A 25825-nucleotide genomic window follows, 5' to 3' on the forward strand; every position below is an offset into this window, starting at 1 on the left:
TGGGCCTCTCTATCTGTGAGGCGAGAGCAACATGCTCTCTTGTTTATTTATAAAGCACTTCTTTTAAAACTACCTCCATATATATCATCATTAATTTCCACTAGATATACTAATTTTAAAACCAGATCACAGATGTGGATTACATTAGAGACTCCTGTGGTCTCCACAGAGTTGGGTAGGACTGCCTTCAGTTCCTTTGCACCTTATTTATGGAACAAACTGCAGATCCAACTTAAGTTAGACACTCTGATGTCCCTTGCCCATTTAAAAAATGTTATGGAGGATCAATATGATGTTGTCTGTGATTGTTTCTGTTGAATTGTGTTTTTGTTTTGTATGTTTGAAATGTTCTTGTCTGTATGTCTAAAACTGTACATGTCAACATGTTTACACAGGGCACAGCCATTAAAGAGATCCAGGTCTCAGTCTGTTTTTCCCTGTTAAAATAAAGATAAAAAAATAATAATAATATACAAGTTTCTCTCCTCTTACCTGAAGCAGACAACCCAAGGCTGGGTCTCAGAGAGGACGCAAGATGGCGGCTTAGAATACTGGTGGCCATGCTCCTCAGCTACCACTGTAGCTGTAGCAAGAATGAAGAATGCAACCAAAAAATAGTTGATTTTCATATTTTCTTGACACATAAATACCAATAAAAAAATACCAATATTTTATAGGTTATCACACATACAGTATAGTCTTCAAAATTGAATATTCATATCAAATGATGCTGGTTGACTTGACACACATAAAAATGCTCAATAGTTTAAAATGTAACGGAAACACTCACTGTGTGGAAGTGTGAAAATATGATGGAGGTGGAACCACAATACTGTATACCATCGTCCTTACTCCACAGCAGTCTTTTATATCTCAACCACAGCCATTTAGAGAAGTGGTGGGGGACAAATGCTGAATCATCCAGTATACCACACACCACTATCATTGACTAGTAATGTTTTCCTTCCAAGACTGCTCTCCTGGACAGTACAGGGTCAGGTCAGGCCATGACAGTAATTATTGCAGACACAGGATGGATCAAAATAGGTCGGTTTTAGATTAACTTATTTTTATAAGAGGACTTCTATGACAGGTGAGGGTGGGTGGGTTTCATGTAATCATTAATTGCTGAGGTCAAGATTCTTACATCCAGAAATGTCCAGTTTTCCTAAATTTCAAACGTTAAGCATACCTGTTGGTATACATTGGAACGACAGATTAATTTGGATTAACATGATTAATTTGGATTATTATTATGGCATGAAAACTCACCATTGAGACGTAACTGTGACTTTAACTTATCTTTATTAAGGCATTATAGACAAAAACCTTCCCCGGCTAAAGCTTCTATGTGTAGTACATTCTTGTCTACAGTTTGACATAGGCAACATTCCCATTACATCTCTTGGAATACAAAAGCGTGATAAAACACATTTGTCAACATGTTTTTTTTATCAGCATTGCATACAGTGGACAGGTATTGAAATTACATAATTACAAGATTAAAATCTTTGCAACATTTACAGCATAAATATATGCCTACAATACACTGTACTGCAAGTACAGTATAGTTTAAATACACACTTACAGACATAAATGAAACTTGAACAATGTAACTTTTCAGAGTTGATACGCAGAATAATGCAGATGATAAGTACTGAAGAGGACATTATGAATAAGATAATCTGCAAGTAGGCAGTGAAAAGATTCATAAAAGACTGGTTCATACCCCACAAGGTTACAGTAACATAATTACTACAACAACCAGGTGGTATCAACACAGCAACGAAGGGAGTGAGAGAAACAAAGGATGAAAAGGATTGAGGGAGGGCAGAAGTTCCTAAATGTAGACAAAGCTTGGCCATTCTCCTCCAAAAGTCCACCCTTTCCTTGTTGAGTCTTCCGTCCTTTAAAACATATGATTGGCTGAATCTGTCCGTGATAGATCACATGAGGTACCAGGCAGCCAATCCGGCGACAGCAGCCGCCCAGCTGGCCAAAACCATCTGACCAGCAGGATGCCTCAGCAGCAGCATGGCTAACTGACAGGCAAAGTTAGTGTTGCCACTGGCCACTAGAGAGCGAGAGGAGGAAGAGGAGGAAGAGGAGGGGGAGGAGGGGGAGGAGAAGAAAGAGAAGGATAATAATTCAGTCGTACATATTTTAATGTCTATGACCAATATTGAGTGAAAGTTGGCATTGTGACTTCATTCTGTTCCTACTGTTAGTACCAAATGTGTTGTCATATGACTTGACATGTCTAATTGATGCCAAACACAGAAAAAGGAGATCTTAAAGTGTGAGAAGTTCCGGCAGGCAGTTTACCCATTTTGGCAGCGTAGTAAGGGCACTTGTTAACGTCTCCGACCATGTCCCCATGACCATGTCCTGGGAACCCTGCGTCCAACACCTCCTCCTTGATGTTCTTCCCTACCTCCTCCAGCTCTGTGAACACCTGGGGACAGGTAAATATCCAACAACATTAAATCAGCATCACACGACAAATTTCGGCATACATTTTATGAGTGTGATGTTTAAAAGGACTAACCATGTTCCCAAACCCTTTCACATCATTTATATTACCCTTATCAAGTGTTATGGCTTCATATCAGTGTTCTTCAAGCTCAAAACAGCTGTTACGTTAACCACAAGACAGCTGTTAGGATACCTAACATATGTCAGTACTATATGTGGTAGATCACTACTAGCATCATGAAATCATAGCCTGATCCACCATCCTGACTAAACCGTGTGAAGCGAAACAGAATGTAAGTTTGCGAGATCAGACTGGTCGAACGAGGCTAATGAAATCCACCCTAATCAATAATATCTTACCTCCATGTTGAACTTGAAGGCCAGGTTAGACTCGGCTATGATCCTCTCCTTGGTCTCCTGGTCCATCTCCAGCTCGTTCATCCTGCTCCTGTACAGCTGTTTAAAGGCCTTGGCGCTGTGGATGCCCTCAAACTGGTAGAAGTGCAGCCCCTCGCCACTAGAGGGCAGCTTCAGCGCCCGCTGTGCCACCTTCATTAGAATAGGGTTAATTAGAATGAATGAATTAGAATCAATTGGAAAATGCTTACACTGATATGTTTAAAATGTTTTTATTATTTTAAAGATGAACTGAAATCATGTTTTGTTGAGTATAAACCTTATCTCAAAGCTAATACAATGTCATATAAACGTTATTGTGGACTGCAATTCAGTTTCTGTATTGTAAACTGCCCAAGTGCATCATTGTGGCAGTTGTATCGATATAAGTGTGAAATAAACCATTTTATGTACCTTCTTAAGGATCTGACCCCCAGAGAGGTCACCCATGTAGCGGGTGTAGGAGTGGGCCACCAGCAGGACCGGGTATTCACGTCCCACTTCGTGGATGCGGTCTACGTATGGCTGGGTGCCCGGGGAGCAGGTGACCTGGTTCAATCAATCAATAATTCACTTAATCAATCAAAGTTACCCAGCCTAGACCCCAATGAGCAAGCAGAAGCAGAAGCAGAGGCACATAGGCTAGAAATAAACTCCCTAGAAGGAAGAAACCGAAGACTGATTCACACTATAAGGTCAAACCAAGTCAAGCCGAGCTGTACTGGGTTGGCCTGGTTACACTTCCACCATAGTTACTGTAACTGTGCACTACCAGCACAGTGCGGTTCGGGTCAGCCCTATAGTGTGAACCAGGCACCAGATAGGAACCTGGCTCAGAGGGGTGACCGGGGCCCGCCCTCTTCTGGCTGCACCTGGTTCTCCCAGTCTTCTCCATAGAAGTAGTCCAGGTCTTGGGCCAGAGCCTCACGTCGGTGCAGCTCAGTGGGGAAGTAGATGGGGGCAAACTGGGGGTGGTCCCTGTTCCTCTCTATCTCCTCCTCCATGGCAGTATACACAAAGTAGAGGGCAGCTGTGCCCCGCTGGAGAGAGGAGTGGAGTGGAGGGGGAGAGAGAGGGAGATAGAGAGGGTAGGAGAGAGAGAGAGAGAGGTGAACTATTAACTCACAGGAAGAGAGAAATGCAGGTCATATTCAGTTCAGTTCTAGTCTATTCAGGAATAGAACTGACTAAGGCATCAAGTGAAATATGCTAATATTACATATACAGTAGCACTATTTCAATGCTGCGTTCTAATCCAACTCAACCAATTGACTGAATAAATGAATAGTTTAAATGAATTTGAGCAGGGGTCAATGTGTAAGATGGTTTGTCTGGGCCTGTCAGTTAACCCATTCTTGCCCAGCCCTACAGACTGACCTTAAACAGTTCTCTTTGGATGCGTCCCCTGAGGAAGTCTTTCACAAACTGGCAGTTCTCTGCTCTGTCGTGGGACTCCTTTGTTCCCTCTGCTAGCAACTCTGACAGGTCATCTGGACTGGGGAGGTGAAGAACCGATGGAGGAACAACAGACAGACACATAGTAAAAAATATGAAATCATTCACAGGTAAAGACATGCAAGCTGACACTCTTGGTCATAAAATAATGAAGTCCTATATCACTATGCAGGTTGGGGAAGACATGGAGTGAAACAGATACAAAGAACAGGTGAAAACTATTCACTGCTAAGAGCATGCAAACATAGCCTATGTTTATATACCATCATGCCAACTCCTTGTTACTCATTATCATACCAACTCCTTGTTACTCATTATCATACCAACTCCTTGTTACTCATTATCATACCAACTCCTTGTTACTCATTATCATACCAAACTTGACAACGAATTGTCAAGAGTGCAAAAGATCTAGGACCAGGCTAATGAAAAAGGTCACTCAATATTTCTTATAATTTCCAATTGTTGTTATTAAGGCCCCAAGTTTTCCCTGACCACCTCACCAATAACCCTAAATCATTATCCATAATTTGACATTGAATAGATTAAAAGGGGTGATAGGCAATCCTAATCAATAGGCTACTACTCCTCAGTACCTGAGATCGTCCTCCTCATCCTCTACTTCAGTGATGATCTCCCCCCCCCCATTCGTCACACCGTTGGTCTTTGTCGGTTCTGGTACATTCTCTGCAGGCATCTTGCTGGTCTGTCTGTCTGGCTGTCTGTCTGTCTGGTATGCTGTCCGTCCGTCTGGCTTGTTGGTTGGCAGTCCGTCTGACTACCTGTCTGGCTGGTTGGCTGTCCGTCTGTCTGTATGTCTGTCTATCTGTCTGGTATGCTGTCCGTCCGTCTGGCTTGTTGGTTGGCAGTCCGTCTGACTACCTGTCTGGCTGGTTGGCTGTCCGTCTGTCTGTATGTCTGTCTGTCTGGCTGGCTGGTTGGCTGTCTGTCTGGTTGGTTGGCTGTCCATCCGTCCGTCTGTCTGTCTGTCTGTGTTTTGCTTCTCTGAGGAGGTGAAACAACAAGAGAGCATTGGTATGATGATAGAGGGATGAGACAGAACCCATTAAATGAGGTCCTGACCACAGTAGCTCTGGTGTGCTCCTGTGGTCAAAAGTACTGACACACATGACCCTCTGACAAAAGGGGTAGTGTATTACAGTGCTATTATTATGTTCAGACATATCTTTATTTTGGATAGGCCAACAGAAAGTTACAGGTTCCATTCAGACCCATAACATATATTTCTGAATGAGTAGGTGTCACGATCGTCGAAGGAGGAGGACCAAGGCGCAGCGTGATACTCGTACATCTTATTTTATTAAGTGTACACACAATAAACAAAACAACAAACGATACGTGAAGTCCAACGGTACTAACAAACCAAAAGGAACAAGATCCCACAAAGAACAGATGAAAACAGCCTACCTAAGTATGGCTCCCAATCAGAGACAACGAGCAACAGCTGCCTCTGATTGGGAACCACCCTGCCCAACATAGATCTATACGATCTAGAACAGAAACCAAAACATAGAAAACACAACATAGAAGCTACACAGTGAAAACTAAACATAGAAAATCCACACCCTGGCTCAACATTTCAGAGTCCCCAGAGCCAGGGCGTGACAGTAGGCTAAGAATTGTATATTTACATAGATATATACATAAACATGCAATCTACAAAATATCATAAAATGTAGTGTCGTAGTAAAAATAATTTGTTATAGATTGGTCTGACTAAAATGTTCTGTAAGACCCATTTGGAGCCTGTTTTCAATAAATGCTGTGCCAGGTCAGAGAGCAAAAGGTCAGAGAACAAAAGGACAGAGAAAACCTTATCTTATCACCAAATGGCCTAGGAATGTGATAATAGACAACACCCCCACCTCCGGCCATAAACAACAGATACTCCTCAGGAGTTCCCTGGACACACACAGACATCTCAATGTGGACGCACACTCATTCTCAACCCCCCCCCCCCTCTACTGGTCGGGTGCCAAGGGCAGAGGACTCTGCCGTGCACCAATGGGGTATCTGCTCTGGACAGAGCAGACCCGCCTCCTACGCCTCGGGAATCAATCAAGGGACTAGAAGAAGGACCCCTTCCTCTATGTTACATTGTATAAAGTAATGCTGTAACTCTTTTTTATGACCCCTTCTCAACTGTCTCCATAAGAGGCAATTGAATGGGTCCATGCATGTAGCTTGAACAGTACCAGCTATCTCTGTTTTAATAAACTGCCTTTTGCTTAAGCAAATTCCTCTCTGTCTAGCGTCGTTGGTTTTGTTCTTCCTCTTTTAATTTTGTGTTCACCAACAGTAGATATTTCAATAACTTATAATACATCAAATCAAAACATTGGTCACATGCACAGAATGCTAACTTGCAGCTCCTCCTCAACAGTGCAGAATTAATAATAAAACCAAATATCCATACAACGCACCGTAGGCTACAGTAGAGTATCAATACAAATAGCATATATGCAACAACTTCACAAATGATCATATACTTCTCTATTTGACCTGTCTACGTGCTGGCAAAACATCGCCTGCCATGAGCGACAGTACACTATCGGACAGTTACAAAACTCACTCACATAGCCGTGAGTCTAACGTCAATTCCATTACACTAAAATTATATTTGCACGAATTCTCGGTTGCGCATAGGTACATTCGTAAACTTATATCTAGCTCTATCTTTTATGACAACTGAACATATATTGATTATTTGTTTACCTTGATGGTAGGTACAGTAGTAGATATCAGCCGCAGAGAGTGCAGTAGACTGTGTTCATGCAAAGGAGGCGTGTGTTGAGTCACGCCAGCCAACCAGATTGCTTGCCATAACAGAAAGGCAGACTCGAAGCACACGATGATACAAGAGGACACAGAAATTGAACAGCTAGATTGAATCAAAAACGTACTGTAAACAGAGAATTCTAATGGGTGTGATGCAGTTGGATACAGCTATTATCTCCATTCGCAGAGATCATGTAGCCATGTTGTAATTTATTTTCACAGCTGCGGTTAATTGTTGTTTGGACCAGTTCCTTTCCAATTTCTTTTAAATACTGTTGGGTTCTATTTTGAAAATAGTATTTTCTAATAATTGGATTGATGGGATGACTAACTTAGAAAGAATGCATTCCTGACTGGGCTAATGTAGGTTGTGACACCTGGCAGGCTGTGATTGATGTGAAGAGCTGTTTTAGGGGGTAAAGGGAGATAGGGATTTGTGTCTCCAGATGCTGGAATATACTGGTTCTTTGTGATCTCTGAACCTTCCTTGGACGTAGGAATGGTGTCTAAGGGAGCTGGCTCTTCTCACTATGACAGGTTGTTATGATATGGACATATGCCTGGTAACAGAGATGCATCAACGGATTGACTGAGTAAGTTTAAACCACGCTCAAGTCTCTACTCTAATTGGTCAGCAGAGAGGTGGGAAACTCCCTCTGTAAGAGTATTTGAGCAAGAACCCAGAACAATGGGTTAGTTCTCTGGGGTGCCCTGCGAGGTATCTCAGAGAGCCCGTATATACGAAACATCATATTTACCATTGAAGGTTTTTGCATTAATTAAAATAACTAGTATATCTTAGAAGTCGTGTTGACCTCTTTTGTTCCTAATACCAGATTTGAATTGACGCAACTTTGACAATACCAATAGCAAAGCATGTGTGGTGTCGAGAAAACGTTGCTAATTATGCTGTGAGACCAAGGAAATCCGCTGACGCTGTACTTTGATCATAAAGGTTTATTATATCAGAGTATTCCAGCATCAATCTACCGATATCTGGAGAATAATCGCCCCATCTCAAATATGATTATTCTGTCCTCCTTTGTCTTAACTGTGGTATTTATATCCTATGCCCTATGTAACATAATATGGGTGGTTTTTCCTACCGACCAATCCCAGGAGGCCACCTAACAGACTTCCTCAGCTTTAGGATGCCCCTATAGAACTCCTCCCCAGATGCTCCCTTTAAGCTTAGTCAACATCCTCTAAAACCATTTGAAACCATTAGAAAAGTCATAAATTCCTCAGATACCACACATGAATAAATGGATCAATACATTTTGCAGTGACATTACCAAGTTAATATCAGGTTTATGTTTCAAGGCCTCAAAACCAAGTTCATATCATCAGAGGAGGGAAACTGTCGGTCCTTTTTCCAGAAGGCAGCACAACCCTCAATTCATTATTCTTATCACCTATTCCACAATGTAGCGCATTTGTACCAATGATACTGTCTAAACTAGCATTGGTTGGAGTGAAAGCATAACATTACTAACTTTAGCTCCTTAGACATGCAGATTTTCCTCAATTGAATGATTGGAAAGATTTAAAATTAATTGAAGAAACATTCTGCTAAAGGTGAGACAATTTGACCGAGCTAGAACTATCTGAGATATAAGGTTTTGTTGAGGTTAAACAAAAAAACAAAAAAAATTGTGCCCTGAGTAGCACTTCCTTTGAAAATAATACGTACATACTGTGAAATAGTTTGAATTCAAATGACTAATTTCAGTAGCTGTGGCTTTTTGTTGATGTTCTTCGTGTGTGTGCTTGTGCGTTCACTAACCAACGTTGTCTACATTATTCTAGCGTCACAAAATGGTTAAATCTTCCTTGATTACCGGTGTAATCAGGCCAATGACGAAGTAATATATAGAAAACCAAGGTTTTGTTATGTCAAGAGTAAGAAACGCTAAAGATCAATCTATCCCAAATAACGGGTAATAAAGATACCTTAATAGAAAATGACTCAAGAAAACAATGAAAGTCACCCAGTAAAATAGTACTTGGGTAAAAGTCTAAGAGTATTTGTTTTGAAATATACAGTACCAGTCAAAAGTTTGGACACACCTACTCATTCAATGGTTTTTCTTTATTTGTTACTATTTTCTACATTGTAGAATAATAGTGAAGACATCAAAACTATGAAATAACACATATGGAATCATGTAGTAACCAAAAAAGTGTTAAACAAATCAAGATAAATATTTATATTTGAGATTCTTCAAATAGCCACCCTTTGCCTTGACGACAGCTTTGCACACTCTTGGCATTCTCTTAACCAGCTTCACCTGGAATGCTTTTTCAACAGTTTTGAAGGAGTTCCCACATATTCTGAGCACTTGTTGGCTGCTTTTCCTTCACTCTGCCGTCCGTCTCATCCCAAACCATCTCAATTGGTTTGAGGTCGGGGGATAGTTGAGGCCAGGTCATTTAATGCAGCACTCCATCACTCTCCTTCTTGGTAAAATAGCCCTTACACAGCCTGGAGGTGTGTTGGGTCATTGTCTTGTTGAAAAACAAATGATAGTCCCACTAAGCCCAAACCAGATTGGATGGCGTATCGCTGCAGAATGCTATGGTAGCCATGCTGGTTAAGTGTGCCTTGAATTCTAAATAAATCACAGACAGTGTCACCAGCAAAGCACCCCCACACCATAACACCTCCTCCTCCATGCTTTACAGTGCGAAATACACATGCAGAGATCATCCGTTCACTCACACCACGTCTCACAAAGCCACGGTGGTTGGAACCAAAAATCTCCAATTTGGACTCCAGACCAAAGGACACATTTCCACCGGTCTAATGTCCATTGCTCGTGTTTCTAGGACCAAGCTAAATGTAGTTACTATGTGCATAATCATCCATGTGTCCCACATTTATATTCTCATTTTATTCACAGTGAGCCTGGGAGGAGAATGCCGAACCCTGCATTACCTCACCACCAGGTAAGGAAGGGGAATGGAGAGGTAATTAGAACAGAACAGAGGGAGAGAGAGGACATAAAATCTCAATTCATCTTTCCTCGATTCCTTGCATCATATCTCCTCCCCTCCTTTTCAACTGTATCGGAGTATGTAAGTTAGGAGCCGTAATATTGACATCAAAATGGTTATATTTGGCTGCCAAACTTGCTCCCACCATTATGAAATGTAATGTTGTTAATTATTTTGCTTTCCCCATCATCCCAGAATCGAATCAGTGGGGGAAGCAGCGCTCTTGTAACCTGCACAGTTTTCCCCACTATCTCAACACAAGATTTAAATAATATTACACAATTCTAAAATGATTTAATTCAATTGGTATTATAACAATATTTATTAGGATCGATGTTAAACTGAAGCTGAAAGACTGACATTCATTAAACAGGTCTTTCTTTTATCTCCCTTCAACAAGCGCTATTATGGTTGGAGGATATGGTGCCTTTAAGATGAGGAAGGACAATGTTTGTTTTCATGAGCATGGCCTTATTTCTATTACAGCATATTGGATGACTGTCATTCATATTCCACTCACCCATTTCAATGTAACATCTATAGGTTTAGGCTACTACATGACACTCAAATGATCCCTATAGCCATCATGAGGTTGCTACAACCTAGCCTATGAATGAAAGTTTACAACGTAGGGGCACAGGTAAAGATCATTTTTAGCAATCAAGGTGGCAGACATAGACACATTGAATAACGCCTTGCACACTCTTGCCTGCATCTAGCTGATCTAGGGTGTAATCATTAGTCCATCAGTTGGAAAATATAATTTATTTTGGACAAATTCAGGTATGTTAATCCCGTTTCGTTTGCTTCCGTTTAAAGAATTTTTTTTCAACAGAATCGGCAGAATGAATACACCCCTGATTACACGCAAATACAGTTCACTTTCATAGCAGCCACATACAAACAGTATGATCTCTTTGCTTGTTGTAATTCCTTCTCGCATCTATGCGCTCTCCTCCTTTCTCATCTTTTCCCTTTGCTTGTGGACTTCAGTGCACAACACTTCAACTGTCTGTGATCTGGCGAAAAAACCTTTCCAAGCCAAACCTTCATATCATATCCACTAACCGCTACACACAGCCTACATCGTTGTCACCATATTATCTAACGTCATAGTCAACATAGCTAATAGAACTAACGTATTAGTAAACCCGCTACAATCAGTCAGCAAGCAGTTTAGCAGTTACACCGGCGGGCCCCGGTGGCAATAAATGTATAAAACCAAAAGCTTACCTTGACTTGGAAGAGTTTCAGTGTTGGATAGCCATAGCCAGCTAGCTAACATAGCGTCCCTCTCTATTTGATCCGGGTGTAGCTAGCTAGCTAAGTAAGTGAAAGTGAAAAAAAAGACTATAAAATATACAGTGGGGAAAAAAAGTATTCAGTCAGCCACCAATTGTGCAAGTTCTCCCACTTAAAAAGATGAGAGAGGCCTGTAATTTTCATCATAGGTACACGTCAACTATGACAGACAAAATGAGAAAAAAAAATCCAGAAGATTACATTGTAGGATTTTTTATGAAGTTATTTGCAAATTATGGTGGAAAATAAGTATTTGGTCAATAACAAAAGTTTCTCAATACTTTGTTATATACCCTTTGTTGGCAATGACACAGGTCAAACGTTTTCTGTAAGTCTTCACAAGGTTTTCACACCCTCCTCCATGCAGATCTCCTCTAGAGCAGTGATGTTTTGGGGCTGTCGCTGGGCAACATAGACTTTCAACTCCCTCCAAAGATTTTCTATGGGGTTGAGATCTGGAGACTGGCTAGGCCACTCCAGGACCTTGAAATGCTTCTTACGAAGCCACTTCTTCGTTGCCCGGGCGGTGTGTTTGGGATCATTGTCATGCTGAAAGACACAGCCACGTTTCATCTTCAATGCCCTTGCTGATGGAAGGAGGTTTTCACTCAAAATCTCACGATACATGGCCCCATTCATTCTTTCCTTTACACGGATCAGTCGTCCTGGTCCCTTTGCAGAAAAACAGCCCCAAAGCATGATGTTTCCACCCCCATGCTTCACAGTAGGTATGGTGTTCTTTGGATGCAACTCAGCATTCTTTGTCCTCCAAACACGACGAGTTGAGTTTTTACCAAAAAGTTATATTTTGGTTTCATCTGACCATATGACATTCTCCCAATCCTCTTCTGGATCATCCAAATGCACTCTAGCAAACTTCAGACGGGCCTGGACATGTACTGGCTTAAGCAGGGGGACACGTCTGGCACTGCAGGATTTGAGTCCCTGGCGACGTAGTGTGTTACTGATGGTAGGCTTTGTTACTTTGGTCCCAGCTCTCTGCAGGTCATTCACTAGGTCCCCCCGTGTGGTTCTGGGATTTTTGCTCACCGTTCTTGTGATCATTTTGACCCCACGGGGTGAGATCTTGCATGGAGCCCCAGATCGAGGGAGATTATCAGTGGTCTTGTATGTCTTCCATTTCCTAATAATTGCTCCCACAGTTGATTTCTTCAAACCAAGCTGCTTACCTATTGCAGATTCAGTCTTCCAAGCCTGGTGCAGGTCTACAATTTTGTTTCTGGTGTCCTTTGACAGCTCTTTGGTCTTGGCCATAGTGGTGTTTGGAGTGTGACTGTTTGAGGTTGTGGACAGGTGTCTTTTATACTGATAACAAGTTCAAACAGGTGCCATTAATACAGGTAACGAGTGGAGGACAGAGGAGCCTCTTAAAGAATAAGTTACAGGTCTGTGAGAGCCAGAAATCTTGCTTGTTTGTAGGTGACCAAATACTTATTTTCCACCATAATTTGCAAATAAATTCATTAAAAATCCTACAATGTGATTTTCTGGATTTCTTTTTCTCAATTTGTCTGTCATAGTTGACGTGTACCTATGATGAAAATTACAGGCCTCTCTCATCTTTTTAAGTGGGAGAACTTGCACAATTGGTGGCTGACTAAATACTTTTTCCCCCCACTGTAGCTAGCTCTCTCTCTCCCTCACTCTCTTGCTTCTCCTTAATTTTTGAAGAAATGAATTTGTTCACAAATGTTCAACTATTGTCTTTCTCTCTCTTTGAGTCAACGACTCACCAGATTTTATGCACTGCAGTGCTAGCTATCTGTAGCTTATGCTTCCAGTACTAGATTGTGGTCCTCTGTAGCTCAGCTGGTAGAGCACGGCGCTTGTAATGCCAAGGTAGTGGGTTCGATCCCACTACCCATACACACAAAAAATGAAAATAAAATGTATGCACGCATGACTGTAAGTCGCTTTGGATAAAAGCGTCTGCTAAATGGCATATTATTATTCATTGGGTGGACAAAATGTCAGTTCATGCTGCAAGAGCTCTGATAGGTTGGAGGACGTCCTCCGGAAGTTGGCATAATTACTGTGTAAGTCTATGGAAGGAGGTGAGAACCATGAGCCTCCTAGGTTTTGTATTGAAGCTAATGTACCCCGAGGAGGACAGAAACTAGCTGTCCTCCGGCTACACCATGGTGCTACCCTACAGAGTGCCGTTGAAGCTACTGTAGACCTGTATTGCAAAACAGTGTGTTTTAATCAATTATTTGATGACATGTTAATATATTCAGTATAGTTTTATCTAAAAGGATGGTCCTCCCCTTCCTCCTCTGAGTAGCCTCCACTGGTATATACTGTATCAGTTATCCTGTTAGAGCTTTTGTGCCAAATCTACTGCAGTGTGGCCAGAGTCAGAGGTGTCGTATGCTGAGGCAGTGAAGAAAGTAGCGGAGGATGGGTCAATGGTGAGGGATCCTGAGATGATACCTGTGAGTAGTAGATCTGTGCCAGCACAGAGGGATAGGCCAATGAGTGATATATGCTTCAGTAAGGTTGGCTTAGCGTTCATAGCAATGGTTATCCACTGCACTGCAGAAATGGAATGTAAATCACAGAAAATAGATGCTGTGGTGGCAGCTGCAGATAAGTATTTGGGTATACAAGATTTTACTTCAGAAGAGTTACAGGGTGTGTTTAGTTGTGGTGTCCAGTCCTCCCAGGTCCGTGGCATGGTAGGGTCAAAGTATTTTATTTTATGGTGTTTTTTATTTGTATTTTTATGAAATAGTGCTGTATAGGGGGGGAAAAACAACTAACTGGTTAGTTAGTTGGTACAAATTGTTATTTTATTTTTCTTCCTTTTTTATTTTGTATCACTAAATGTAACATGATTGAACACACAGTCCCGCACAATGCAAACGCTATGATACCAAAGAAGAAGAGATTGAGAGGCCGTCCTTTTTTTTTTTACACAACCACCCATACTTGGAGAAATCAGGAAAATTGCATTGCATTAGCTAGGCTGGTGCAGGTCGGCTAGCTGACAGGCTCACTTTCCCGTTGAACTCGTCATCTTTCTTCTCTTATCCGCAGGACATAAAACAATATAGAGGTAAGATGGATGTCGATTTTGTTATTTCTAAAAGATTTCTCACAAAAACAAGCTCTGAGCGTATTTTGCTTTTTGGAACGTTAATGAAATGTTAGAGAAAGTGAATAAACAGATTTGTCTTCGTAAAATGTTTTTTATAACATAAGGAACTGACATTTCATCACCGAAGCACAACCTAATTGTACTTTATAAAGTTGTTGAATCAAATTGCAATCACTCTAGAATAATTGTCTTACTTTTTCAACTCGAAAAGGTATTAACAAAACATTGACAAATACTGTTAACTTGTCAAAAGTAGCTATGTAGAAATTGCTCTGGTTGCTGAAATTCTAATGGTTCTCTTATTTCAGTTTATGTGACAAAACAAGCTATCCATTGTACCATTATAAAACGCTGTGAAACAAATTTTCAATAACTCAAAATATAGTATTTTTAGCTATTTGAAGCTTGTGTACAAAACCGAAAGTTAAAAGACCCAAAAATGAAACTTAAGGACGGGAAACATAGAAACATACGCACATAGAACGCATCTACCGCTTCTCAGACGTGCTTTCAATGGGAGTGACAGATCTACAACTCACATTTTCAGTCTTGTTTGTGTGTGTGCCCATTGTTGTACTTTCTATTCTAGCATCATAAAATGGCTGCCAATCCTGATTACCAAGCAATTGATTTGCCAAGAGATAGAGATAAAGAAAATAGGGGTTCTGTGCCAGGGGAAACGGATAAAATGCTGGCAACCCAAGTAACTGATAACATGAGCTCTGATGAAACGAGGTAAGAGGAGTATCCTATGAAATATCTATAGTCAGGAAAGTGTTACCAATTTAATTATGTGAAAGAAAAACTAGCCATTTTAGAACAACATTTGAGCTATAAAATTGCATGTTTTGTGATTGTATTCCATTATAAATATGAACAGTTATGTCCAAATAAAGTAGGCTTTTAACTCAAGCTGGAGTTGAAAATGTTATTGTGTTTGTATCAGGGAAGGAAGTAAAAAAACACCAGTGTCTTACAACATGGATAGTGATCGGTCCATGCGTCAACCAATAACATTCAACAGTGGAATCCTTACATCTGTGAAATGGTGAGACACTGTCTTCTGAAATATTGATGTAAAACATTCATCCAAACCTCTTTGTTTTGTTGTACTTTAATAACAGAGTTGGCTCACAAACTGACCTGCAAACTTCTACTCTCCTGAAAAAAATTAACATTAACTAGACAAGATTACTTTTTAGAGATCCAACCACTTTTGACAAACATTTCAGACCCTGGTCTTCAGTCTCTCTCTTGCTCTGTTGTTGCTAGGAGCCAGCAGGTGAAGACAGAGTGCTCAGTGTTTACAGTCGGCTCAACAGACAGTGAGGTTGATTTAAATGGATCTGGTCTTCATATAAATCAGAGGTACAGTATGTAAGCCCATAATGTAAACCAGATATACACCTTTGTTTTGGTGTTATGAGGAAGCCTAGCCTGAGCTATTTATTGATTTCTTATAGTGTAAAAGTGTTTGTTGTTCATAGTACTGAATGCTGTCTTATTTACTATCCTGTACCATGATGGGGTGGCAGATAGCTGGGCCAGTAACCAAAAGGTTGCTGGTTCGAATCCAGCGACCAATCTGTCGATGTGCCCTTGAGCAAGGGCACAATTAACCCTAATTGCTCCTGTGAGTCACTCAAATGTAAAAAAAAAATACAATGTCAAATGAAATGCTGTTAATCCTTTGCTATGGACATGCATGTGTTCTAAACCCTTAATGAGTAAAATTACCCTATCAAATAAACTTGCATGTAACGGGTGGCTTCATTCAGCTTTAACCTTTCTACAGCCCTACCTTTGAGGACCCTGCTTTAGGCCAGATGCAAGATAGGAGAATAGTACATCGTACCAGACTGGACTGTACCATATGTATGCAGCGCAGTGACAAAGCTGTGAAGTTCTGCGAGGATTGCAAGGCTACTTTCTGTGAGAACCATGTTAGAGACCACTACCAGGCCCCAGGACTGATGAAACACACATTGGTGGAGGCCACTGAAGGATGGAAAACCATTCCAAATGTAGACGATCACGTCCATGAAACGTATGTTGGAACAGAACAAACTGCGACTCAGGTTTGTGTGAAATGTCTATTTGGTCCCCTGATAGAAATGGTCAAGAAAGGTATTGACTAGGGTTGCAAAATGACGGTAACTTTCCTTAAATTCCCCAGTTTTCCAGAAATGAGGATTCCGGATTTCCTCCTTATTTCCTCCTTATTCCGGGAATCTTCCAACCAAGATTTCTGGAATTTCCTGTGAATTTGGGAAAAGTTACCAAAAATTAGCAATCCTAATAGTGACCTACAGTACATGATGTACTTACATGACTCTCCTTCGTAGGTCTGCTCATGGAAAACAGCCTTCTTTTCCAGTCTTCTGGGGATTCTCATACTGGTACTTGTCCTGGTAGGACTTGTGTGTTATACACACCTGTGTGTCTCTGTACACGGTGAGTTTATTCATGGTTATTTCTTTATTTCTCGTTCTGTCCCAGTATTAATATTTTTCACTTATTCAATTTAACATTTTAACTTTTACCATTTTAAAACCTCTTTTAAATGCCCCGCATGCATCTCTGCAGGGTCTGAGGTGGGATTTCAGCAACGGATTGTTCTGCTGGGGAAGACTGGATCAGAGAAGAGAGCAGCAGGAAACACCATCCTGGGGAGAGAGGCATTTAAAATGGAGGCTTCACCTTTGTATGGGTCAGAGTGTGAGGAACAAGATGCTGTTGTGGGCCGAAATAACATAACTATGATTAACACCCCAGATGTGTTGCCGTCTGAGGAAGTTGCAGGTAAAGTAGCTGAATGCATCAACATCTCAACACCTCACGTCTTCCTGCTAGTGATCAGGCTGTGCAATTGGTGCACAGAAGAGGAGAAGAATACTGTCAAATGGATGAAGGAGAACTTTGGGGAGGAGGCCCTTAAATACACCATGGTGCTGTTCACTGGTGGAGACCAGCTAGAAGGGAAACCAGTGGAGGAGTATCTAATGGACAACAGTGATCCCCTAAAACTCCTCAGTATGTGTGGTGGCAGACATCATGTCTTCTATAACAAAGACAAGAATGAGCTCACTCAGGTCACAGAGCTGCTGGAGAAGATAAATGGATTATTGAATGAGAATAGGGGATACTATCATGTGACAAACATCTTGACCCGGAGGGAAGAGGAGATCGGGAGGAGGGAGAAGGCTCTGAGAAAGATACTAGAACAGGAGGTTAGAAAGAGGGATGCAGCCATAGCAACGATAAGAGAGGAGGAGGTTAGAAAGAGGGATGCAGCCATAGCAACGATAAGAGAGGAGGAGGTTAGAAAGAGGGATGCAGCCATAGCAACGATAAGAGAGGAGGAGGGGAAAAAGAGGGAGACTGAAGAGAGAAAAGAGAGGGAAGATGAAGGGAGGAAGGCCATTGATGATCTGGCAGTGAAAGTCTCAGGCTCAAAAATGTATGTAGGAGTAACGGTGATCACAATGATCATCTTAATTGTCCTTTAATGATACTAATCTGAACATTAGGGAGTCTCCATGCATCATCTCTTTGTAGAGCAGGGTGACCTCTGAAAACAAAACAAGTTTACAGATGAAAATTATTAAAAGTTAATTGATCAATTGTTGATCAATACGTTCATTGATTAATTGTTAGAAGTGGTTTTATGTATTCTTTAAGAACATATCTCCCATGAAAACCTGGTGTTTAGAGAAATCTGCACTTTGTGTTATGGAGAATTACCAAAGGGGGAGCGGGGCTTCTTGTCTAATCTCTGGATGCCATGGAGTGATTTCTACTGTAAGTCACTGTAATGGAAATCAAGGTTAACTCTTTAAATGCTTCAGTTTAAAACTACATTATTGATTTATTGATGTTTGACAAGCTGGATTTAAACAGAAAGTGAAGTCTGCTAAATGATGTAAATGTAGATGTAAGTGAGAGGCAATTATTAACAATTTGTTGACTGTAATGGCCATTTGAATGAGTTGAATAAAGCTGATTATTAATCGAGAACTCTCTCCATTCAGTCTGTCTACTAACTGTCTGACCACCCAGTAGAGGTCAGGATAGTCAAGGATATTACTCTGTTTTTCTACTGATTATTTTACATATTGTCCCAAAATCAGGGCCCATATTCACAATGAGTCAGAGTAGGAGTGCTTATATAGGATCAGTTTAGCCTTTTAGATCATAATGAATCAGAGGGGAGTGTCACGATCGTCGTATGGAGTAGACCAATGCGCAGCGTTAGTTGCAAACATACTTAAACTTTATTATCTTTAGTGATAATATGAACAACAAAACAATAAACGATATCGTGACGTCCTACGGTAACACGGAAACAAACCAAACGGAAACAAGATCCCACAAACACTAAGGGAAACAGACTGTTTAAATATGGCTCCCAATCAGAGACAACCAGCAACAGCTGACACTCGTTGCCTCTGATTGGGAGCCACTCTGGCCAACATAGAAAAGCAACAACTAGAACTCCCACACAGAACATAAACACATGGAATCTACACACCCTGGCTCAACATATAGAGTCCCCAGTGTTATGATTTAACTGGATAGAACCCAAATGCAGACAAGTACACCAAGCCAGAGAAGTTTTAACAGGTTTATTATAATGTTCAATAGTCCAGGTTTCCAATAAATGGGGAAGAGCAAGTACAGGTTACAGGGAGGGTAACAGATCCAGGTCAGGGCAGGTGTGGTACCATAATGTCCTAGTGTCCGTGGTGAGTCCAAAGGAGAGGTCCGATAGTGGAGAACAGGATGGTGGTGGCAGGAGTGAAGCGGAGGCAGGAGTCAGGTTCCAAATATCTGTGGCACAGGAGAAAAAAGTAAATAGACAGGCCAAAAAACACAAGAGCGAAAACAGACAGGTTGAGTCGGCAGCGAGACTAACATGGTTGTCTTGACTATGATCTGACGATGAGTGGTAAGTTTGACCGGGTCTTAAAGGCTGAGGTGATTATGGTGAATGAGCTGCAGCTGGAACCCTGACTCCCGCACACCAGACTTCACTCCTGCAATCAAGGACAGACAGAGGGGAGGGAGAGAGCAGAGAGAGAGCTACCTAGCAGCAGTAGGCCTAACAGTACCCCCCCCTCTACGGACGCCACCTGGCGGCCGACGGGGTTTATCGGGATGTAACCTATGAAACTCTCGGACCAGAGCAGGATCCACAATGAAGCTCCTGGGCACCCAGGAACGTTCCTCAGGACCATAACCCTCCCAATCCACCAGGTACTGGAAACCACGACCCCGGCGGCGAACATCCAGAAGTCGCCGGACAGTGTAGACCGGACCCCCACCCACGATCCTGGGCGGAGGAGGGGGACGAGAGGGCGGGCACAGAGGGCTAACCGACACAGGCTTAATCTGGGAAACATGAAAGGTGGAATGAACCCGTAGGGAGGCAGGAAGCTGTAGCTTAACCGCGCAGGGGTTAACAATAGACAGTATCTTGAACGGTCCTATAAAACGAGGCGCCATCTTCTTAGACTCCACCTTCAATGGAAGGTCACGTGACTTAAGCCATACCTCTTGACCAGGAGAGTAACCGGGAGCCTGGGACCGGTGACGGTTGGCTTGCCTCTGCATGTACGCCGAAGCTCGGGACAGAGCTACCCTGGCCTTCCTCCAGACCTTGAAGCAGCGTCGCATGTGGAACTGCACCGAGGGTACTGCCAGTTCCCTCTCTTGAGAAGGGAACAGGGGAGGTTGATAACCCAGAGCACACAGAAAAGGAGACAAACCAGAGGAAGCGTTAGTCAAGGTGTTATGAGCATATTCCACCCAGGGAAGCATGGTGCTCCATGACCCAGGGTTAGACCCTGTGACACAGCGGAGAGCGGTCTCCATCTCCTGGTTCGCTCTCTCGGCTTGCCCGTTGGTCTGGGGGTGATATCCAGAGGACAGGCTGGATGTGATGCCCAAAGCTTTACAGAAAGCTTTCCACACCTGGGAGACAAACTGGGGACCCCTGTCAGAGACAATATCCGTGGGTAGACCATGAGAGCGGAACACATGTTCAACCAAAATATCAGCCGTCTCTCTGGCAGTGGGCAGTTTAGGTAGGGCCAAAAAATGAGCGAACTTAGAAAAACGATCAATCACCGTAAGAATGACAGTCTTTCCAGACGAAGGGGGAAGTCCAGTGACAAAATCCATAGCGATGTGCGACCAGGGCCGGCTGGGTATAGGTAGAGGTCGTAGATGACCAGCGCTGGCCTGGGTGGAGTTCTTACTTCGTGCACATACCGTACAAGCATGAATGAAGGCTCGAGTGTCCGCCTCCATCGTGGCCCACCAGAACTTCCGTCGCACAAAGTCAAGGGTCCGCTGTCCAGGGTGACAGGTAAGGGGAGACGAGTGAGCCCACTGAAGTACCTGGGAGCGAGCAGACTCAGGGACAAACATCCGGTTAGGAGGACCCCTCCCAGGGTCAGCTTGATGATGTTGAGCCTGTCTAACAATCCCCTCGATGTCACATGTGATGGCCGCAATACTGCAGGTAGGAGGCAAAATGGGTTCAGGGTTACTACCAGTATCAACAGCCGAATGAACACGAGACAGGGCGTCAGGCTTGACGTTGCGTGACCCAGGACGGTAAGACAGAGAAAAATTGAATCTCCCAAAAAATAGTGCCCACCTGGCTTGACGGGGGTTGAGCTGCTTCGCTGACTGGAGGTAAGCCAGATTCTTATGATCCGTCCAAACGATGAAGGGTTGTTCCGCCCCCTCCAACCAATGTCGCCACTCCTCGAGAGCCAACTTAACGGCGAGCAGTTCACGATTGCCAACATCATAATTCCTCTCTGCCTGAGAAAGTTTCCGTGAAAGGAAAGCACAGGGATGCAGTTTATTATCTTCAGGTGAACGTTGTGACAACACCGCACCTACCCCAGTGTCGGATGCATCCACCTCCACGACAAACTGGCGGTCGGGGTCCGGCTGCATCAGAATGGGAGCCGAGGCGAAGCGATGTTTCAGTTCTTCGAACGCTGATTCGGCCCCTTCATTCCAAGCGAACGGTCGTGAGATGGAGGTGAGAGCGGTGAGTGGCGCCGCAATGCGGCTGTAGTCCTTGATGAACCTCCTATAGAAGTTCGCAAACCCCAGGAATCGTTGAAGTTGTTTGCGGGTGGAGGGGGCTGGCCAGTCCGTGACAGCAGAGATCTTAGCTGGGTCCATCCGCAACTCCCCCTGAGCTATGATGTAACCCAAAAAAGAGGTCTCAGACACATGAAATTCACATTTCTCCATCTTCACAAACAGTTTGTTCTCCAACAACCTTTGCAACACCTGGCGCACATGCAGTTCATGTTCCTGGGAGGACTCTGAGAAAATTAAGATATCATCCAGATAGACAAAAACAAACCGATTCAACATGTCCCGAAGGACATCATTGACTAGTGCCTGAAAAACAGCAGGGGCATTGGACAACCCAAAAGGCATAACCAGATACTCAAAATGTCCCAAGGGTGTGTTGAAGGCAGTCTTCCATTCATCCCCTTTACGAATGCGCACCAGGTGATACGCATTTCGTAAATCCAGTTTCGTAAAAATGGTAGCACCATGAAGGAGGGGAAAAGCAGAATTAATCAAAGGCAGAGAATACTTGTTCTTAATGGTGATGTTGTTAAGTCCACGGTAATCAATACAGGGTCTGAGGGTCTTATCCTTTTTAGCAACAAAAAAGAATCCCGCTCCTACAGGTGACGAGGAAGGACGAATAATACCTGCCCCCAAGGAGTCCCGAATGTAGTTCTCCATAGCCTCCGTCTCCGGGCGGGAGAGATTGTACAGGCGACTGCTGGGGAGCGGGGCTCCTGGCTGGAGGTCAATGGCGCAGTCGTAAGGCCGGTGAGGAGGAAGAGAAGTAGCTCTGTGTTTGCAGAAAACGGATGCCAGGTCATGATACACGTCAGGAACAGCAGAAAGATCCATGGACTCCAGTGGAGGTTGAGGCACAGTACTGGCAGGAGTCTGAGCAGAACACAAACAATTCACATGACAAAATGTGCCCCATGAAACAATGCTACCTGTCACCCAATCAATGTGTGGATTGTGTCTTATGAGCCAGGGGATACCAAGGACCAGGGGAGTCTGTGGGCAGTCGATAATATGGAATTGAATGTTCTCCTGATGATTTCCCGACACTCTAAGACAAACAGGAACAGTCTGATGGGTAATACGGGTCAACAATTGTCCATTTAGACCCTTAGCCTGCAGCGGACAGTCCATAGGAACAGTCTCCAAATCCATTTGTTGAGCCCACTCTCTATCCAAAAAGCTTTCGTCGGCACCAGAGTCAATCAGCGCACTAACAGAGAAATTCTGGGACTGCCACTGGAGGGATGCCTGGAGCAGAATGCGGGGAGAAGAGGAAGAATCCGCTGCTCGGCTCACCAAAACTTCTCCCATTAATGATGAGCCGGCCCTTTTCCCGGACGAACTGGGCAGGAAGGAACGAAATGACCAGCTTCTCCACAATACAGGCAGACCCGAGCCTGAATACGACGTGCACGCTCCTCTGAGGACAACCGTGCACGACCCACCTCCATGGCTTCGGGTTCAGTGCTCCTCGTATCGACTCGGGAAGACACGGCTTTCTCCGTAGGGACGATGCAGGGAGGAGTTTGTTGATGACAGACAGGTTGCTTGGAACTAACACTCCTCTCCCGGCGGCGCTCCCGAATCCGATTATCCAACCTGATAGTGAGTGAAATAAGATTATCCAGCGTAGGCGATTCATCATATGACACCAATTCATCTTTTAAAGTCTCAGACAAAGCATTGATGAACACTCCTTGTAATGCCTCGTCATTCCAACCACTCACTGCTGCTAAAGTCCGAAACTCCACTGCCATCTCCGCCACACTACGAGCCCCCTGCCGAAGAGAAAACAACCGTTTCGCAGCCTCCTTGCCTCGTACTGGGTGGTCAAAAACCTTCCTCATCTCCGTGGTGAAGGCAACGTAAGCGTTGCAAATGTCCGACTGACTCTCCCATACCGCGGATCCCCAGGCACGAGCGGAACCGCTAGTAGAGTTGATAAGGTAGGCAATACGGGCTCTTTCTGAGGCGTAGGTGAGGGGCTGTTGTTCAAACACTAGCGAGCATTGAGTCAAAAATTCACCACAGGTTCCCATGTTCCCGTCATAGCGCTCTGGAGCAGGAACAAAAGGCTCTCTGATCTGGGCTGAAGGGGTAGTAAGGGCAGACACTTGATTGGAGAGTAATTGAACCTGATTAAGCAGCACCTGACTGTCCTCAGCAATCGTCTTAAACAGGGTATCATGTTGGCCAAGTAAAATGCCCTGATTGGCTATGGCAGTCCAAATTTGAGTGCACTCTGGGGTGGTATCCGAGCTACTGTCTGCTGGGTTCATGTTGGTCAGATCATACTGTTATGATTTAACTGGATAGAACCCAAATGCAGACAAGTACACCAAGCCAGAGAAGTTTTAACAGGTTTATTATAATGTTCAATAGTCCAGGTTTCCAATAAATAATGAAGAGCAAGTCCAGGTTACAGGGAGGGTAACAGATCCAGGTCAGGGCAGGTGTGGTACCATAATGTCCTAGTGTCCGTGGTGAGTCCAAAGGAGAGGTCCGATAGTGGAGAACAGGATGGTGGTGGCAGGAGTGAAGCGGAGGCAGGAGTCAGGTTCCAAATATCTGTGGCACAGGAGAAAAAAGTAAATAGACAGGCCAAAAAACACAAGAGCGAAAACAGACAGGTTGAGTCGGCAGCGAGACTAACATGGTTGTCTTGACTATGATCTGACGATGAGTGGTAAGTTTGACCGGGTCTTAAAGGCTGAGGTGATTATGGTGAATGAGCTGCAGCTGGAACCCTGACTCCCGCACACCAGACTTCACTCCTGCAATCAAGGACAGACAGAGGGGAGGGAGAGAGCAGAGAGAGAGCTACCTAGCAGCAGTAGGCCTAACACCCAGAGCCAGGGTGTGACAGGGAGACCTGATCCTAGATTAGCATTCAAACTCTGAGGGGACCTGATCCTTTCATCATGTATGTTACCTACTGCTCCCCCTTTTAAATGCCTGTTATCTTTGTTTATGTATTACATTTTGATTAAATGTATTTAGATTGATTAATGCTTCTTAGTGGAAATCTGTCTCTATCCAGTCTGTCAATTATAGTGAGTTATCCAGTTACTTACTGCCCCTCTAATGCTGCATTCATAACCAAGTGGGAAGGTGGTATTTACCCATTCGACTGGGAAAAATCTAATTGAACGCCCCTCCTACTGGTAATTACTAGTGGGAAACTCGTCTATCATCCCTGAGCTCCGACTTCTCCCACATGCTGACCTCTGACGTCACCTACTAAGGAAATTACCTTGATAACAGCATTTTCGGCAGTTAAATGCAACAACAATAAAAAAACAACTATAATAAGCAGTCTATTAATATGATTTTTGAACACTATAATTGGTTGTATATGTTGGGGGACAAGGAAGGGTAAAGATCATATTGAATTATACATTTCTTATACAGCACGATAGCTGTACCTTTAGTTTATGGTTGACGCAGCTTGTTGGCCATTTGCCAATCAACGAGTTCAAAGCACGTGAATGCTTCCAACTGGTGTTTACGAATTGCTGGACCCAGTTTAAATGTCCTTTAATAAAACCAATGTCAAAACATTAATGCAAAATATCAATGATGCATTTTGTACCACATCAGGGAAGGGCAGTTGGCTAAGCTACTACCGGGAACTGCTCAGTGCCAGAGGTCAGCTAGTTACTGGGTCATTTCACAAAAAAAGTGCCTTTTGATATTTTAAGTAGAAATTGTGTACCAATATTTCATTTTAAAAGCCTGTTATATTAAATAAAGTGCCCTTTAATATAGACTAAATGGAGAATTCAATAAATCAAAATGTTTATATAAATAACGCCTTGCTAAAGTGACAAAATTCAGCATTTTCAAAATTCAGCATTCAGCAACCCTGTGTCAGTTATTCCCAACATTTCTCAAAGTTTCACCATCATTGTAAAGCCCTAGTTATTTTGTTGCTTTGACAAAGTAATTTCTGAAGATTATTACTTATTTCATATGATTAGTGATTCATTTACGTCTGTCCCTCATTTTAAGGTCAACCCTGTTACGTGAACTGAACTCTTGTTTTAATATGGTGAAACTATTCTTATTATTTATTTATTTTATTCAAAAGAAACATAGAACATCTAATAGTCAAACCATAGAGTAAAAGCAGGTGAGCGGGTTCTACTCTTT

General features: G+C 43.0%; 2 protein-coding genes across 2 annotated transcripts; one reads left to right on the plus strand and one right to left on the minus strand.

Moving 5' to 3' along the window:
* Window positions 1–1334: 1334 nt before the first annotated feature.
* LOC311119115 (heme oxygenase 2-like) lies at window positions 1335–5029 on the minus strand. Its single transcript, XM_084193857.1, has 7 exons — window positions 4923–5029; window positions 4249–4366; window positions 3744–3911; window positions 3286–3420; window positions 2836–3024; window positions 2326–2455; window positions 1335–2074 (listed from the first exon to the last, which is right to left on the minus strand). Exons 1-7 carry the CDS (start codon window positions 5021–5023, stop codon window positions 1947–1949), a joined length of 969 nt encoding a protein of 322 aa, XP_084049983.1. The 5' UTR covers window positions 5024–5029; the 3' UTR covers window positions 1335–1946.
* A 9372-nt stretch (window positions 5030–14401) lies between these two features.
* Window positions 14402–18562, plus strand: LOC311119112 (uncharacterized protein). Its single transcript, XM_084193854.1, has 7 exons — window positions 14402–14503; window positions 15135–15280; window positions 15492–15593; window positions 15818–15913; window positions 16341–16623; window positions 16891–16999; window positions 17132–18562. Exons 2-7 carry the CDS (start codon window positions 15144–15146, stop codon window positions 18052–18054), a joined length of 1650 nt encoding a protein of 549 aa, XP_084049980.1. The 5' UTR covers window positions 14402–14503; window positions 15135–15143; the 3' UTR covers window positions 18055–18562.
* The last annotated feature ends 7263 nt before the right edge of the window (window positions 18563–25825 follow it).

Source organism: Coregonus lavaretus (assembly GCF_964263955.1).
Source record: "Coregonus lavaretus genome assembly, contig: HAP1_SCAFFOLD_408, whole genome shotgun sequence".
In the NCBI taxonomy this organism is placed as follows: Eukaryota; Metazoa; Chordata; class Actinopteri; order Salmoniformes; family Salmonidae; genus Coregonus; species Coregonus lavaretus.